An 18,367-nucleotide genomic window follows, 5' to 3' on the forward strand; every position below is an offset into this window, starting at 1 on the left:
GCTCAAGCGCTAACACCGGCCATGGAAGGCCAACTTCTTTCAGAAACTTGGTGTTACTACGGTACAACCACCTACCTATACCTTGTATATCAAATAGGTAACCTCACGCCAGTCGTGATAGTTTTTGTCTCCCCAATCTCGGGATACTCATGGTATAGTCAGCACATTAGATCTCTCTACTCTCTCTCCTCTCTAACCAACAACGTTTTTTTGTCTTTTTGTCTTTTCTCTTGAACACAATTTGTTTCTCTCCAAACGTTTTTTTTCATCATTGGTCTACCAGACAGGTAAACTTCAAGAATTTTGGCTCTAATAATAACCAATCCCCGGATTAAAAAGAAGACCAGCAGCCCTCCTCATCACCTGCAAGCTGAGCTTCACTCCTTTGCCGCCTTCACTTCCATCACTCACTTCTCTCCAATCTCTGCGTACCAAAAACACCCGACCGCACCCAAATTAGGTGTGAGTCGTGCGTGCAGTAGCAAATCAAGTTGTCTCATCATTCAAACCACATTCAAAAACCAACCTCAGAGCATGCCAGCTCAAGGTTAGTTATGTTCCTGCAAATCAACCACTTGCCATTGTGCAATCAACTACCTACCGTTTGTACAAATCAACCACTTGCCATTGTGCAATCAACTACCTGCCGTTTGTACAAATCAACCACTTGCCGTTGTGCAATCAACCACTTGCCGTTGTGCAATCAAACACTTGCCATTTGTGCAATCAACCACTTGCCATTTGTACAAATCAACCACTTGCCGTCGTGCAACCAACCACTTGCCGATGCGCAAACTCAACATAATAGCCATCACACGCATCAATCATCAATCAACTTACTGGTATTACTCCATGCTTTTACCAACTTCATTTCACCGTGACAACCACTGCCCCACCACATCAGCATAATGGAATTCACGCTGGTACAACATCAGAACCCGGATACTTCTGGCCCTCAGAATCACCATCTCTCAACCACAACCAAGAAGCACAGTTCAATTTCTATGGCCCTAGTGATACTTGAGTGCAATCTCAAATGGGTCAAGTTACAATGAAAGTGTAACTTTAATAACTTCAGTGAAATTACATCTACTTGGTACTCTACGAAACTACGCTCTTCAAACTTAGCTTACAGACCAATGAAATTTTAGAGTCATGTTGTCTTTTCATCACTGCATAAACTTGTATGTTGTCTTTTCATCACTGCATAAACTTGTATGTTGTCTTTTCATCACTGCATAAACTTGTATGTTTGTCTTTTCATTACTGCATAACCTTGTATGTTTGTCTTTTCATTACTGCATAACCTTGTATGTTGTCTTTTCATCACTGCATAAACTTGTATGTTTGTCTTTTCATCATTGCATAACCATGCATTTTTTTTTTCTTCTGTGTTTTTTTGTAAACCAACACCTTTTTTCTCTCTCTACTCCCCTCACGACAAGGTGAAGAGGATTTTTAGCGCCTAAAGCTTCATTACCACGTCGCCTTTTACTGGCGGAGGGGGAATGTGTTACGTAATATAATCCCCCTACAGTTAAAATGGTTGGTTACCCTACAACTATGGTCACCGCATCATAACACGGCGTATCCATTGCACGTGTTACCCCTTCCACCAAGTAAGTGGTCAAAGCGAACGCCGCCAGCGGCCCCGCTCCCCGCTCGCCGCACCACGAGCCTCAGTCCAACTTTGACCCCGGCAGCGATAACAGTGTTCCTGACGAGCAAACTGCTACGCTGGCCGACATGGCGCGCAATTACGCGATCCTAGACGCGATCTTATTCCGGCTTGTAATCAAGACACGCGCTCTTACAGTTGGCAATTGTTAATTCACCCGAACCTCACGTAGTTCTCGCGTGTTTAAACCAACTCAATTATTGTAACCAATAGTTTGCCGTATCATTCGCGACCATGTTTCTACATCCGAAGATTAACCTTAGTTCGCGGGACCTCGCTCATGCCGAAGCATCTTGTGTACCTACTTCACCTCGACGGTACCGCCGGGCCCTCTTAGGGCACGAGAAGAACCAGTACGGCCTGATGCACCATACCTCACCTCAAGGCGAATCGTAAGCTTTCAACCTATCCCTTTCTTGTGTTCAATTCTTGTAACTTCATGTAGAATCCACGCTTCATCCGGTCGTCACAGAGAGAGAAGAGAGTAGAGATCTATGTCAACCCTGTAATTTCTCGAGTTAATCAATATACCTTGTGCCAATCTACCCATGTGTAATTATTGTGTGTTAACCTTTCCGACCTCCTATCCGATGGATGAGCTGATGATTAAAGGAACTGCCTACCCCTGATAGTACACGAGTCTCATCTGCCTACCTTTTATCTGAGCTTAGCCAATCATAACCAGGTTCGATTCCTGGTGGGTAATCCCAATGTTAGCAACCTACTAAAGTTTAACAGTTGATAAGCATTGGTCTCTGTAATTACTGTGATTATCAATAAAAATTAGTATCCGAATCTAAGACTCCGGTACTAAATCAATACAGTTTTTATCAATCTACAAAGTGATATTATTTATCTGATCTACAAACGCTGATAAACATTAATAACCAAATAAATCTCCAAAAAATTCTTGCTAACATTCTATGCTAAATAATAACATTGAAGTGAGAAAATAGTGTCGTCACTGCGGAGATCCCTCATTGGCTATTAAATCTCCACCAGTTCTGTTATGGGCGAAATTAATCGAAATTAAACTAATCACGTCGATAATTATTTTTTCTCAATTTAACAAGTGATATTCCAATAAGGCGATGCACTACGTAGTAATGCAAAATCATGTGTTTTGGTTTGAAAATTTGGTCACCTAGAAATGTTTCAGATGCTTTAATTAAATACTGCGAGTAGAATACATCCTGGCCTCTGAAATAATCGAGTATTTTTTAGATAAGTCTTTTTATAAGCCCAGAAAAAATAATGTATAAGGCCTATGAAAACAGCTTTAAAGTTCAAAATCTCCTACTTACGAACCCATTTTCGGTTAAGGTTTTATTGTATAATGTGGCAAATCAAGTTATTTATAAAATGATCGAAAAACATTTAAATATTTGTGCCTGAATATCCACAAAATAAAATAAATGCCACTTTTTGGCAGGTGGATGGTGTTGAGCAGGAATTTAAGCCTTATCGCCATCTACGCAAGGTGTGTTATTGATAGCGGCTCGATTCAAAATATTACACGACGATATATACGAGGGCAAACAAACAAAGTACTGACGATAATCCTATAAATTTAAATGAAATCCTTAACCAGTTCTCAAAAACCCTCGGTGACAGACTTAAGGAGATGGAAAAAAACATTGTTTATAAACTAGACGCAAGATTCAAGGACTTTAAAGATCAATTGGAACCTATTATAAATTCAATGGAATTTTTATCTTCACAAATTGAAACTTTAAACACCAAAATGTTAGCTTTGAGTAATAAAACCGCTAAAATTGATTCTCTGGAATGCGAAGTTATTCATTTGAAGGAAGTTGTAAAGGACATAAATATGAAAATTAATCAACGAGAACAATACGATAGACTATCTAATGTTGAAATTTACGGAGTTTCGATGTCAAGAAGTGAAAAACTTCAGGATATTATAATGAATATATCCCAGAAAGTTGGGTACCAACCAGAGGCGGATTTGCAGTCTTGGCCGCCCTAGGCCCTAAGGCCCCAGACCATGTAGCCGCCCCTTTCTCAGTACCCATCATATTGACCAGGAGTATCCAAACTTTTCAGTAAGTTCCTAGGGTCAAAACCGTTTTAATTTTCCTGCCATTAGCATTCATGGATGGTTCATGGGGTGAGATTTGTCCAGGTCTTGGCGGCGGATACGTCTGCCCACCTGTTGCGTGGCGGGCTGGATCGAGAGAGACTGGGTGAGGGAGGCCTTTTGACCTTTCCAGCCGCACTATTTTGACCCATCGCCTTGCACCGCAGTTGGAGGGATGTATTCATACGTATGTCACTCCTGGACGCACTAATCCCCAGATTCCTACCCACCCCTCATACATGTTCTTTTTCAGAACTTCCTATCCTTCCCTTCCTTAAAAAGACCCTCCAAACAGCATCACTTAAGATGACATAGGTCGTGAGGGAAAATATTTTCCTCAAAGCCTCCTGTGTGGAATTAATGTAAAAAAATACGCTTGCTAAATTCGCTAGTTCAATTACTGTATAATTGTCGATTGCCGTGCGCTGTGTGCTGTGTGTGAACACGCTCTTGCATATCGCTATTTCGTACGTAGAATATTTAGGAACTTAGGAAGTAATGTCTTGTTATTATCTTTGACTTTTTTGTCACGATTGGCCGCCCCTAATATCTGGCCGCCCTAGGCTCGGGCCTACATAGGCCTAAGGGCAAATCCGCCTCTGGTACCAACTACAAAAAGGGGACATTGACTCCATTCATAGAGTGCGACCATGGCCAGCGGCAGCTTCTAAAATGACGTCCACACCCACATCTACATCAAATATAATCGTACGTCTTCTTCGTCAAGATTGCAATGACGCTTTGTTAGCAGCTGATCGTCGCCACCGGACCTTGACTTCAGCAGATATCGGGCTTCCAGGAGTAGCAAGCCGTATTTTCCTCAATGATCACCTTACGCCTTCTAACAAATTACTTATGAAGAAAGCCAGGGAACTTAAAACTGACAAAAATTATGAATACCTGTGGGGCCGTTCAAGTATTACGTAAGCAGATTTATTACAATTATTTACCCCCTCCTCCCCCTTGTCACCAAAAGTAAGCAAAGCTCTTACCCCCCCCTCCCGTGATTACGTAAAAATTGGTACCTATATGCATTTTTCTGTTTTTTTATTGATTCATAAGCAGCACTTATAAAATAGGATAGAGGACTTTAATGCACATAATATTCATTTAAACAAACTTTATTGACACAGTATTCAACATAGAGTAAGGTAAAAATATTATAATCTTATTAAGTACATTACGAACAAAACAAACTTCTTTCGAACTTTTGGTATACATATTAATTCCAATTAACAGTCTTCAGTCCATGACACCCGAATCCATGATTCTAAGTTTTCGATTACATTGGATGTTTGCTGCTTAATGTTGTGTATCTGCTCACTTTCATCCGATTTTGGAAGGTCTACATTGTTCTCATCAAACCATTCAACATCTTGGTGCTCTAAATTTTGAATAATGCACATCAGTTCATTAGCACGACGAGCAGCCACTCTTATAGGCCTAACTTTTAAATCGGTGTGCGTGTTTACTTTTTTATGGATTTTCTCGATGTGACGATTGAGTGACTTGACTGAAGCATGATAAAGACCACACGTTTTGCATGTTCGACTTGTTAGCTTCAATTTTACCGTCGGACAAAAATAATCGTAGGGCATTTGTAGGAAATCTTTGAGTGAAGAATTTAAGCGTAGAACTAAATTGACTGGAAGATTGAGAAATTGCCCTCCATCATCCAAAACCAAGTCATCAACTGTTTGTTTTACTTTTACTGGTGGTGGAAGAAACCTGTTGTCTAGTAATCTAAATAGGCCACTTCTTGGACGACAGCATTCAGAGTTTCTACATTTTACAATTTGAAGTAAGTATTGGCTTTCACGCACATGTTCTGAATACCATTTAATGTCTGGAAAATCATGAAGATCTTGTTCGCCCGGCCCAACATATTTTGCAGTAACATGATAGCAATCAATTTCCATTGAACTACATATCTCAGCTAACACATTTCCTGCAAACTCGAAATTGGATCTTTCCAAATGCTCATTAATTGTAACGCCACGTTCATCCAAATGAGACCCAAAATGGTCATGAGGTAATATCAAACCAGCCAGTTCCCGACTTAGAGGAGCCATTCTGCGCTCTACTCTGTTATATGCACTTCTGCCAGGAGCATTGGTAGCTAAAAATAATGCATCGAGATTATATCGCTTAAAGTGTTGTATAGCAAACCCTTTAACTTTTTGATAGCGCGGATTTTCATCTGGCCCTCCATCAACCGTCATGACTACCACTGGTTTTACCAATCCATGGTCAGTTTTAGCTAATGCTTGAAACTCTTCAAGTTCGAGAAGCGTCTCGAAATCCTGAGTATGAGTATTAGCAGTAGATGAACTATGCTTTCCACTTCGAATCGCGATGTATGTTGGTCCAGAATATCCAACGGCTTGCGGTTGTCCTAGCATACTGGAATTGATTTTGATACCAGCATAAACTGATGGTATTAATTTATGCCGCTCAGCGATTACCCAGTCGTGATCAGGCAATTTGATTCTATATTCCATGTGCATTAGAAGAGGTGCTTGCTTATTTGCCACAGTTACACCAATAGGGACGCGAGCTTTATCATCGTGAGATATGAAAAATACTTGATCTGGTCCAAGTATGGATGCTATGTTCTCCAAATAATGGATTGATGCTTCAGCGAAATTGCTATCTAAGTGGAGTTTGTGGTGATCAGTCTGAGCCCGAGTGAGCTTAACAGGGACTGTCGATACATGTCTTCGTCCCTCTGCAGAATTAGATTTTCTGGGAATCAAACGAAGATATGTCCCACTTCGACTAATGTCAAATCCTATTTTACGTAATTCTTGTGTGAGTTCATCAAGAGTTTTTACACTGCGAATAGATTCCGTTCGTCTTCTATCATCTGCTGCACTCCCAAATAAAGCAATATCCGCAATTGTTTTCAATAGTAATGGTTGATCGTTTTCTAGGCTAGGACGTCCCACTGAATCCCTCAGGGATAGTTTTTTTTTATTTCTGGATTTTCATGACAAATATCTTCTAACTTTCTTTTCATACCATCTCTGTGTTTCTTCTGGGCAACTGCGTTTTGAATCTTCATGTTTAAAGACTGTTTCGCTGTTTTTAATTCTTCACGCAACTTAATGATCTGTTTATCAACTTCACGGCTTAGCATAGTATCTCTGGCAGAATACAAAACATTCAGATTTTTGTCGAGTAGAGAAATCTTATCTTTCATAATTTCCTGAGATGGTTTTGCTCTCGGCTGTTTATCTATATTTTCTGTGCTTTCGCATTGTTGTTGTGATTCCACTCCGGATTTTAAATCGTCTTCTTTCTGTTCTTTAGAATTTGAACCTGGCTGTATAGTTTGTGTTTTTTCTGCAGGCTTACAGGTTGCCTAAAAATTAAAACATACTATAGGTACCTACTGATAATGGTTCTCTTATGAACCTTCGTATACCCGTGTCAAATAATGTAACACGTATACCCGCGCACGGTCTGTGAAACCAAGATTCCTAGGTCCATTTTAGAATGGTTTAAGTAACATATTATCACCAAATTAAGTTTACTTGTGGTTGAGAATGTGTTAAAACATATCAAACAGAGTTTTATAGAAAATATTTGTTTTTATTCGCAAATAACATTCTTTTATTTCATCTCTATAGTTGGAATCAAAGTCATCCACTTCCGAAAACCTTCTCATACGTTTCTCGTTCATTTTGAAGATATACAATGTTCTCTAAAACTAATTGTAAATTTAATATACATTGAATAATAATACTAAAAAATAAGAACTACCTATAGATTGTACATACAAATTACTTAGCGAAAGCTGTGACACCTGTACTCGTATCGGTCTAACAGACCGATCGGTGTCGTGTACGACTACATGTGTTGTATGCACGAACGCTAGCTCCGCACCGAAATGAAATTAGTCATGAATTATGAAACTAGCCCGTAGCACTGACGTCTTTTCTTAAAAAATAATAAGCCAAACGTAATTTAATGCGCGGGTATGGGAAGGTTAAGCTACAAAAATATAAAGGTGTGACCAAAAAGGGTCGTTACATACACACTTTAGTGAGTACATTTAATATGTTTAATTTAATTTATCACTCACCTTTGAAAAAAAACCTAGTAGTATGGATTTATTCTTAGTCGCTGCTTGCAATTCTTCTTCAATTCTCTTAGAGACAATAATATCAAGTTCCTTGTCGGACTTTGCTTGTAACTTATAATTACGCCACACTTCGTTAACTAACTTCTGTACATTTTGTATTTGTATGAGATTTTTTTAGACTTTCGAACAATTTTTGGTATAACTTGGATTTATCTATTTGAAACGACATCATAAACAATTCAACTTTGGCGAAAGAGGATCAATGGTAACACAAATATTTTTACTTGCTTTGATTTGCTTACAACACGTCAAATCGTCAATCGTACTGAAACGAAACAACAGATTGATGGAAGAAATTATGACAAGTGAGTAGCGCGCGGTAATTCCCCCATTCGCTTCTAAGCGAGTACCTAAACGTATTAATTATTTGTGGGAATCCCCGAATATGTATTCGATTTTCAAACATAGACAATGTGTGGGTTGCCAATGTGTAAAAAAAAATAACTACTGCTGAGCAGTGCTGACGTAATCACTATCTCGACCCCCCCACCCCCCATGTCATCAAAAATAAGCAAAGCAAAGACCCCCCTGCACCCCTATAGTGCTTACATAATACTTGAACGGCCCCTGTGGACAAAAAACTGTTACATATTTATGAGAAAAAATGACGGTTCTCCTGTTTTCCGAATTTCCTCTGAGGCAGATATAAACAAAATAGCATGACTCCTTTCAAATACTCCAATGATTTCACTTACACTATTTAATCATAATTTTTTTTTCTTCTAATTTATTTTCGCATTTAGTATTTTTAAGTAGCATATACAAATTTTCACATTTAAATGTACTCATTGATTTTATAACTTCTAGTAAACAAATTACTTTTAATCAAGTTATGGCATATCACACGTCTCGTAAGAGGTAAAATTTACATGGCACACTTTTTGTCTTCATAAATCAAACTCGCATTACTACTTTACTTTACCATTATTTGTATTATTATTATGAACATGGAATTTTTGTGATATCTTATTTATGTTTTACAATATGACTTCTTTAACCGTATATTATCAAAACATAAGTGGATTGCGTACAAAAACGCATGACTCTCTTAGGGCTGTTCTAAATAATGACTTCGATGTTATCTGTATTTTAGAAACTTGTCTTCTCGACAATATTCGTGTCATACACAGGTCAAAAATTGGGTGGGGTGTTTTTATTGCCGTCCAGTCCAAACACAATGTTACTCACACAGACATAGGAATTAATAGACGAGAAGATAATGGCGAGGGGTAAAATCAACTGTTGAAGAACGAAGGGGGTGAAGCTGACTGTGATTCGTCAATAAATCAATCTGACAGTAAATAGGCATCTCGCATTATAATATCACCATTTACTTCTTTAAAGTAAAATCTGCTTTTGAATGAATAGACATTTTAACATGGGAGCGCAAATTACTCGCCACGTTATGAACTAATTTGCGAAGTCCAAATTCGGCAAAGTAAATTTCTTCTGTTTGCAGAGTCGTAGTTAGTTTCAGAGTATTTAGTTAAGACACTTTTACAAATGTTTCATAATTTACTTACCCCAGTAAACAACGATGAGCACACTTGAGAATCGCTACATTGTGATGTGATAGTATATGTTTCTAAAACTGATCCATATAATACGGTGTGAATTAGCTTAAAATAGAGTAAAATAATGCTTACTTATGGAATGTAATACGACAATTGGGTTTATTCTCTTTTTCACATCTATTTTTACAAGTTTTCATATCACAAGTCAACATTTTGCCGTGTTATTTCGTAAAATGAACCGATGATTCCTCGACCATAGTTCGCACAAGAATGATGACGTCACGTTTTCAAATTTCACTTGAGGCCATACGCGAGCCCAGCCGGCTCCAATGGAACCGGTATGGGGAGTGGGGATAATACGCTTTTAATCACTTACAGGTCTACTAATATTCATATGTCTATGGTTACTCATCAATCTAGCTGGTCCACATTAGAGGCTGAATATATATGGGTAACTATTACTTCAACTACCCATAGTAAAAAAATAATATTTGCTGTTCTTACCATCCCCATGGCACAAATCATATTAAAAACCTTAAATATCACTTTGAATCACTTTGAATCCGCTAGTCAGCTCCGATTGAACTAACCTGACGATGACTTTCTTCTGATAGGTAATTATAATTTTTCTACATTTAACTGGGATCTAAATTCAGAAAAACATATGATTCCACAAGCTGCTACTGACGAAGCTAGCTCTATTGTGATTGACTTTTCATCTCTTTGTAACTTTTATCAATATAATAACATTTTAAACGTAAATCAATGTGTTCTGGATCTAGCTATAAGCAAAATGAACTGCTCGTTACAACCTTGCTTTTCTCCTCTTTTAACTGAAGACTTGCACCACAAATCCTTCAAAATTGAAATAAGATTTAAAGAAGAACCGTACTTAAAACATCAACCACAACAAGTTTTCAAATTCAGCTAACTATATCAAGATTAACGAGTTTTTAGAGCAATTTGACTGGTCAAATATTTTTAATACAGTGGGTATCCTATGTCTCAGTAGATTTTTGTAATTGTATGTACCTATTTGTGTAATAACTGATTTTCTATAACTGGATTATTCTCACGTAAGTGAGATCCTCCGTAAAAACCTAGTTTAAACAAATAAATCAGTTTTACAAATTTTAGTACCTGCCTAATTTAATAAGTAGTAATATGTATTAATAGCGTAATTTTTTTCTTTGTACTTTGAGATTTTGATTTAGTTCACGAATAAACTTTTCATAATTTTTTTTTTCACCCTCGAATTATAAATTATTAGATAACTGTCGGGACAGCTTGACACAAACTTTGCAAACGACCAAAAGAGGAACTAATGAATAGTGGGTCTCTTTCTAATCAATTTGACATTTACAAAATATTTGCAGCGGCGTCGCCCACGACTGCAAAATTAAGATGTTGATGTGCAATGCGCATATATGTAGTTTTTCTTAATTTTCCGAAATGTAATTTTTAATAAACCAAATCCTTTAAACCATTTCCTTGATTAAGTGTTTTTCATGTATTTATTATTTTAGTTGATTTAGACTTACAGTATTTATCCTCTCTTTGCGCTCCTCCCTATCTTGAATTTTAAAAATAAAATTTTATTCAATGCCTCCAATGTTCCGATAACATACTTATTGCATGTAAATAAAATCTTAAAATTTCTCCACCGGTTTAAATCCATGTTTAACCAAATATCCACCACATTCGGTAGGAAATCTTAGGTTTTCTAGAAAAAAATATTTCTCCATTATTCAATAAAGAGAAACTGCTATGATAATTATGTTTTTTTTCTATCGATGGTTATAATTAATAAAAAAAAAAATATTTACTCGGGCAACCATAAAACATTATTTCATGAGTGGTTTATTTATGTTTCATATGGTAACACCAAACGCTGTCAAACCACGAATTTTAGAGGAAAAATACTTTGTCTATGTTCTGTATTCTATGCTGTTCTGATCGGAGAGCGTCTTGTGTGAAAATTGGATTATTTTTGTTGATCGCCTTTTCTAACCAATTTTATCCAATATGAGTGTTGAAGAAGAAGTCATGAGGATACAAAAAAAATTGAACAAGATGTCCTCTGGAGATGGCTCGGTAAGAAGTTATTTTTGGGGTTCCGTTAGAGTAACCTAACACATTTTTGTATATTATCGGCTTATAAGTCTAAACTTAATGTTGTTTAGGGTCAAGAACAGGCATTGGATCTTCTCAAAACCTTACAAACGTTAGCAATCAATTTGGACGTACTCACCAAGACCCGTATTGGAATGACAGTGAATGCTTTGCGGAAATCTAGCAAAGATGAAGAAGTCATTAGTTTATCGAAAACCTTGATTAAAAACTGGAAAAAGTTCCTTTCCACACCTAATACTCCTTCTAAAGATTCCGCCAGTAGCTCTAAATCATCATCTAAGTCAAAAGACAAAGTAGATAAAAAGGAAGAAAAGGAGAAGAAAATGCACTCCTTTCCAGTCCATTCAAACACCACGGACGCTGTCAGGTTAAAGTGTCGAGAGTTGCTGACGCAAGCCTTGAAGGTAGATGGAGAGGTAGAGGGCTGTGGGACTCCCGAGGAACTGGCCGAAGAGCTGGAGGAGTGTATTTTCCTCGAATTCAGAAACACCGACATGAGATACAAGAATAGGATAAGGTCTCGAGTGGCCAATCTAAAAGATGCTAAAAATCCAATACTAAGGACAAACTTTATGAATGGTGTCATCGCCGCAGCCAAGTTAGCCAAGATGACCCCGGAGGAGATGGCCAGTGACGAAGTGAAGCAACTGCGAGAGAGGTTTGTAAAGGAAGCCATCAATGATGCCCAGCTGGCCACCGTGCAAGGCACCAAAACTAGTCTGCTCAAGTGCGGCAAGTGCAAGCAGCGCAACTGCACCTACAGCCAGATTCAGACCAGGAGTGCTGACGAACCTATGACTACGTTTGTCCTGTGTAATGAATGCGGTAACAGGTGGAAGTTTTGCTGAAATTATTGTTTTTATATTTGGTTAATAAAAACTAATGAATCATTGTTTTTGGGCATTTCAGATATGAATATAATAATTCTCTTGCATGAGTTTTTGTCTTAGCACATTAAGAGATTTGTGTGACACTTCACCATAGTAAATGTGACTAAAAATAATAACTTGTGATGATGTAAAATAAAGGAAAATACAATAAAATATATATTTTTTATTTCACTTAGGTTAACCTTTCCTATCTAAATTATTTTCCAGAGTGATGTATTGGTATACTCAGTATCGCCCATTCATAGGATTAAAACGTTACTTGTAATGGCTTTAGCGGTATTTGGTGACCAGATCTGAATAGTCAGGTAGACAGAGAGGATGGACCGCCAAACAACTTAGTATTGACACACTCTCCTTGTCTCATACATACACTTCTTTTATTCTGATTCTTGACATGGCCCGGCTCAAGCTTGGTTCACTTGATTGTGCCATGCCTTCTGCGGGTGTCCCCAAATTTTTGTACCGTTCACATTCAACTAATTTATGCTGCTTCCATTATAATTTATTATTCAAGTGACCTCATCATCATCACTTTTGGCTCTACAACCCCTGGTGGGTCTTGGCCTCCTCAAGAGTCTTCCTCCACTCATCTCGGTCCCGCGCCAGCTCTCTCCAGTTCAAGTGACATATTGGAATATAATTAGCCAAGAACATGGGTTTCATCTCCTTCCTCCACTACCTTCAGCCTCATAAAATCCATTGGATGCCGTATTCTCATTGGCTCCGTACGGTTGGGAGTAGTAGGAGTAGTTAGAATCTTTTGTATAAAATAGGAATCTTGCCTCCACAACATTAATTTTTCAGGGTCAAATTTGGACAGAAATTTTATGAAAGTTAGCATTATTATATCACTTAGTAGGTACTCCACTCCTTGTCCGCAGCAGACAGCAGTCCTGGTGAACTACGGTAAGTGACACTAATATCGGTTGAGAATGTCTTTATTTATTTATGATGATGGTCCATCGGTAACTATGCGTTTGCTATCAATAGGTAGTACCAATAGTTTCCCCTTTTCAGAAATTGATTGTAACGTACTTGCATTTTTATATTTTATGTCAACACATGCCCGGGTTGCCGGTAATTACTTAATTTGAAAAAAAAAATTGTTTAATCAGTTCTACAACTTAATCGCTAATAGCTAATCTTTATCGTTCCACATTTTGAAGCTCCACTTTTTAAAATAACACCACGAAAGAATAAAAAATGCATTTATTTGAAACCCATGTTCTTGGCTAATTATATTCCATTGGTCACTTTTAAATAATAAATTATAATGGAAGCAGCATAAATTAGTTGAATGTGAACGGTAGAAAAATTTGGGGACGCCCGAGGAAGGCATGGCATAATCAAGTGAACCAAGCTTGAGCCGGGCCATGTCAAGAGTCAGAATAAAAGAAGAGTATGTATGAGACAAGGAGAGTGTGTCAAGACCAGAGATGTGCAAAATGGGTACCAAAAACCATTTGAAATGCAAAATGGAAATGGGTCAAAACTTTTCCATTTGAAAATGCAAAATGCAAAATGGTTTTTCAAGAAAAGCATTTAAAATGCAAAATACCTATTTTCAAAATGCATTGAAAATGCAAAATGGTTTCTGAGGTTTAAAATAATTATAGAATTTTTAAACAACTTTGTCATTTAATAATGGACATCAATGTAGAACAACTTGTGGAATAACAAATCATACATACTGATATGTACTGTGTAAAAAACAATTGAATTTGAGTGGAATATAATAGAATCTATAATTAACTAAAAATTGTCATTTTTAATGATTTTGTCATAAGGCCATCATCATTAATTTGTGTAGTAACCCTCTAGTGAGGGGACATCCACCAGTGAACAGTAAAGAAATACAGGACAGTGAGACAATCAGACAATATAAAATGTTGTTTTCTAGTGCGCACCCAATATTTGATCATAGATTGTCACAGAAAACTCCAAGCAGGCGCACTAGAAAACCCACAGATAATATGATACAACTTTGAGAAAACCAATATATATTCTATATTATGTAGGTATTATGTAGCCTTAGCCATTATTAGATTTTAGAAGAACGAGCTTCTCAAAAACATCATCACTCATTTTTCTTCTATGAGGTTTCGTGATTATACCTCCATTTGAAAAGAGACATTCAAATGGTGCTGAACTCGGAAGACAAGTATTGCATTTGATGAACATGTGCATAACAGTAGAGTAGTCATGGACCATTTCAAAATCGGTTAATTTGTCTTGAAGGTATTGCAAGGCTTCTAAATCTGGAGTTCCTGCTGTTGCTGCGGAAGAATCAGATGAATCTTCATTATCTTCGAAAAAAATAAGATTCATCCTGTACAAGACTATTAGTTCCAATTTGTGGATTTACATAACATTTTTTGGTATTTTCTTTTAATTTCCTTATTTGTAGTAAAAACAGTGAACGGACTCTGTCCTTCTGTTCTTTAGGTGTCCACTTCATTTTAAAAAATGGATACGACACTGTAGCGCAAATTGTACTTGTAGTAGCGACCATGTTTCCTTTTAAAACCTTTGAACAAGTTGAGTAAGTGGCGGGAACATTTCCAACATCTTTGAAGGAAATACTTCATTTTTGTGGTAATGTATTGTGAAATCTCTCACAACCCTGAAAGAAAAATATATTTGGTTAAAATGCAGTTATGCAAACAAACTTTTTAACAGTATGCCCATTACTTTTAAAAAATTATTGACTACAAACACATCTTCAAACTTTCTCAAAAAACATATCGTTGCCTGGTTAAAAAATCAAGATATTCACTTTATTCAAAAGATTATAATTCCAAACCCAACATAACCAAAATATGATAAGTAAAATTAAATATTATACACGTTCTTCAAGAATTATCTAAAAATACATACACTCACATATAAAAGTGTGATTTCATGTTTCAATATATGTCTGTGAAAAAAAAAATAATAATAATAACTTTCTACCACAACACATAACACATACCCGTCACCCATAATCTCAAACACGTTAACACTTCAGCACAGGTTCTCCTAGTGAGGTGTTCACGTTACATACAATATCACCCACACACAGTTTTACCTATATCAACCTATATTCTTTATTTTTTATACCTTTTTTCTGTACCTTTTCTCTGTTCTACAATATAAACCACTGTAATCATTTGTAAAACGTGTATCCAAGAATAGACATAAATAAATAAATACTAAAATAGCATTCTACAATTCTAGCATAATATATTGGTTTTCTTTAGGAAGCGTGCATAGGTAGATAGTTCGATGTGAGATATAATAATATTAATTACAGTACTTACATGATTGTAAATCCAAAAACACCACGACCGCAGATTATGAAACCATTGAAAACACAAAAAAATTGCGCGGGACTAATGTTGGCAACGTAAAAAATAGAAACTCCTATCTAAAATTTAATATTTCAGCGTCATGGCCCCGTGTTCACTATTTGAATCTGTATTTTTTTTAATGGTATCACTTAATTGCCAGGGCTTCTACCAGGTAGCAACTTGACAGACGTAAATTATCTCTAATAGTTAGGTTGAGGACCGACTCATATACGGGGCCTATGAAAAAAAGATGAGTGGAGATAACAGGAAGAATGTTGCAAAAAAGCATTTAAAATGGAAAATGCATTGAGAAAAGCATTTAAAATGCAAAATGGTTTTTAGAAAACCATTTAAAATGCAAAATGGAAAATACCCATTTTGCATTTTGCATTTCCATTTGAAATGGATTTATTTGAAATAAAGCACATCTCTGGTCAAGACTAAGTTGTTTGGCGGTCCATCCTCTCTGTCTACCTCTGCATGAAACTACGTTAGTTAGTAGATATTTAAATTAAGTATTAGATATTTTAATGAGTTACTTGGGTATCCATATTTAATCTTTTTTTTGACTTATTTTATCAAGTATCGGGGTTTGAACTGCACTTCAGAGGTCAACAGTATATAAGCCTAACATTTAGTTTATTAAGTTGTTAATCAGAAGATGTTAAAAAAACAAATAAACTTAAGGTATACATTGGAACCTGAGGGCCTAACAAATATGGAATCTGATGAAAATAGAAAAAGTTTTTCCACACAAGAAATTACTGAAATTTAATTAATCTGTATCCAAGTCTAAACATTGTAAATGCGAGAGTTGGCTGTAGTAAAAATGCTTAGCATTGAATTTATTTATGCGTCAGTACACCCTTCCACTAGCGAGGAACAACCCCTTGTCTTGTTTACGCCTACTTATTGTCACTAGCGGAAGAGGGATAGCAAGTATATGATGCTTGTTAAATAATATTGTTAGGAAGCTTACAGCATGTCCTATTCATATCAGTACTAGTTCGATCGGGTGCATGATATCGCAAGTAATCATCTCAGTTTTCATTATTTTATGTTCGCATCGTTAGTAATAGATTAATTTGGCAGTTTTCTGCTACAGTTTTTTATTTCACTTTTCATCTCATGAATTCATTGGACTACAAATATAGAATATAGACAATGGCTGATGCTAATAACACATGTAAATATAATATAGACATGTTTTCCATTAACCAAATGATTTTTTTTTTTAATTTCTGTATGGTTATGCAAGATGTCCTTTGTCTTCTTTACGCCTTACTTATTGTAACTAGTGGAAAAGGGACAGCAAGTTTATATGCTCACTGGGTTAGAATATTCCAAGACCACATACATTGTTATTACACATGAATTCAGTCCTGAAGATTTTCACATTAAGATAAACTATTTTAATAACCTTTAGTATATTAATAACAATGAAATAAAACAATATTCGGCATGTCGAAATACATTCTATATAACCGACTTCAACACGCTTTGGTTTCAAACTCTGAATTGTGAAATTATCATTAATTGTTTTTATTTTTAATAAAGTCTAAACAAATCATGCTGTATGTAATTTATGTATGAGTACTGTGATGAAGTCAACTAATGAATAATGAATACAAACTTGTACTTTATGCTAGTCTCACATGGGTGCTGTACTCTCATAATATATTATGTGGGCTTGGCCTATTTCATCATACAGAAATGGAATAGGCCAAGCCAACATATATCATGAGATTGTAGCGTACATTTGATCCAGTCATCCCACGGGTCGGTAAGCAATTGACATAAACTAAATGCTGTATGATGCTGCGCAGAAAATTAAGTTCATTATAGCAAGGTAACGGTCTGCAGCACAGTTTAGTGAGAAACTTTTCTGCGCAGGATCTTACAGCATTTGGTTTATGTCGATTGCTTACCGACCCGTGGAATGACGGGCTTTGACTAGCTTTATCGTTCTGAGTAGAGATGATTGTAGAAGAGGTAGAATTATCACCATCAATTAAAACCAAGGCAACCCCATTTATGGTGAAGGCTTTGTTCCGTGGATTTTTTTGCCCGTTTCTGTCTGCTTTTTAAAATCTTCCTGAAGTACAGTCTCATTATTGTTGAGTGAATTTATGTTTCAGTAAACTGGGGTGCCACTTTTCGACCATATTATTCTGTGTTTTGGTTCACTTAAACAACAATTCCAATGTCAGCTTTAGGTTTGGAGCCTTCACTTGACACTTCCTCACCGCTTGTTCTTTTATGAAGCTCCAAAAGTTAATATAACAAGGTCGTCCAAATAATTTTCTGTCTACTATGTTCTGTATAAGTATTATTTGCCTCCCTATCCTCCTAATATAGGCAGGGTCGACTTTGAGCCAAAGTCACCTGGCCCAAGTAAAAACCTCAAGGGTGCTGTGTTCGGTATTATTTGCATCTTGGCGCCTTGGCCAGTCAACGAACTGCTTCAAAGGAGCCCGCACAGGGCCGGCACTGAATAGTGTTTTTAACTTCAGCTAGCTACAAAAAACCTCTTTTATAAAGAAAAGACCATCACCTGACCTACAATCAGTGGCAG

The 18,367-nt window shown here is 36.7% G+C and overlaps 1 protein-coding gene and 1 pseudogene across 1 annotated transcript; one reads left to right on the forward strand and one right to left on the reverse strand.

Moving 5' to 3' along the window:
• Positions 1-5,715: 5,715 nt before the first annotated feature.
• Positions 5,716-8,095, reverse strand: LOC149424273 (uncharacterized; annotated as a pseudogene).
• A 3,245-nt stretch (positions 8,096-11,340) lies between these two features.
• Positions 11,341-12,616, forward strand: TfIIS (RNA polymerase II elongation factor). The gene is made up of 2 exons (XM_089631254.1): positions 11,341-11,534; positions 11,624-12,616. Exons 1-2 carry the CDS (start codon positions 11,466-11,468, stop codon positions 12,419-12,421), a joined length of 867 nt encoding a protein of 288 aa, XP_089487380.1. The 5' UTR covers positions 11,341-11,465; the 3' UTR covers positions 12,422-12,616.
• Positions 12,617-18,367: the final 5,751 nt, after the last annotated feature.

This window comes from Hesperophylax consimilis, chromosome 4, assembly GCF_061612785.1.
Source record: "Hesperophylax consimilis isolate HC1 chromosome 4, BYU_Hcon_1.0, whole genome shotgun sequence".
Taxonomy (NCBI): domain Eukaryota; kingdom Metazoa; phylum Arthropoda; class Insecta; order Trichoptera; family Limnephilidae; genus Hesperophylax; species Hesperophylax consimilis.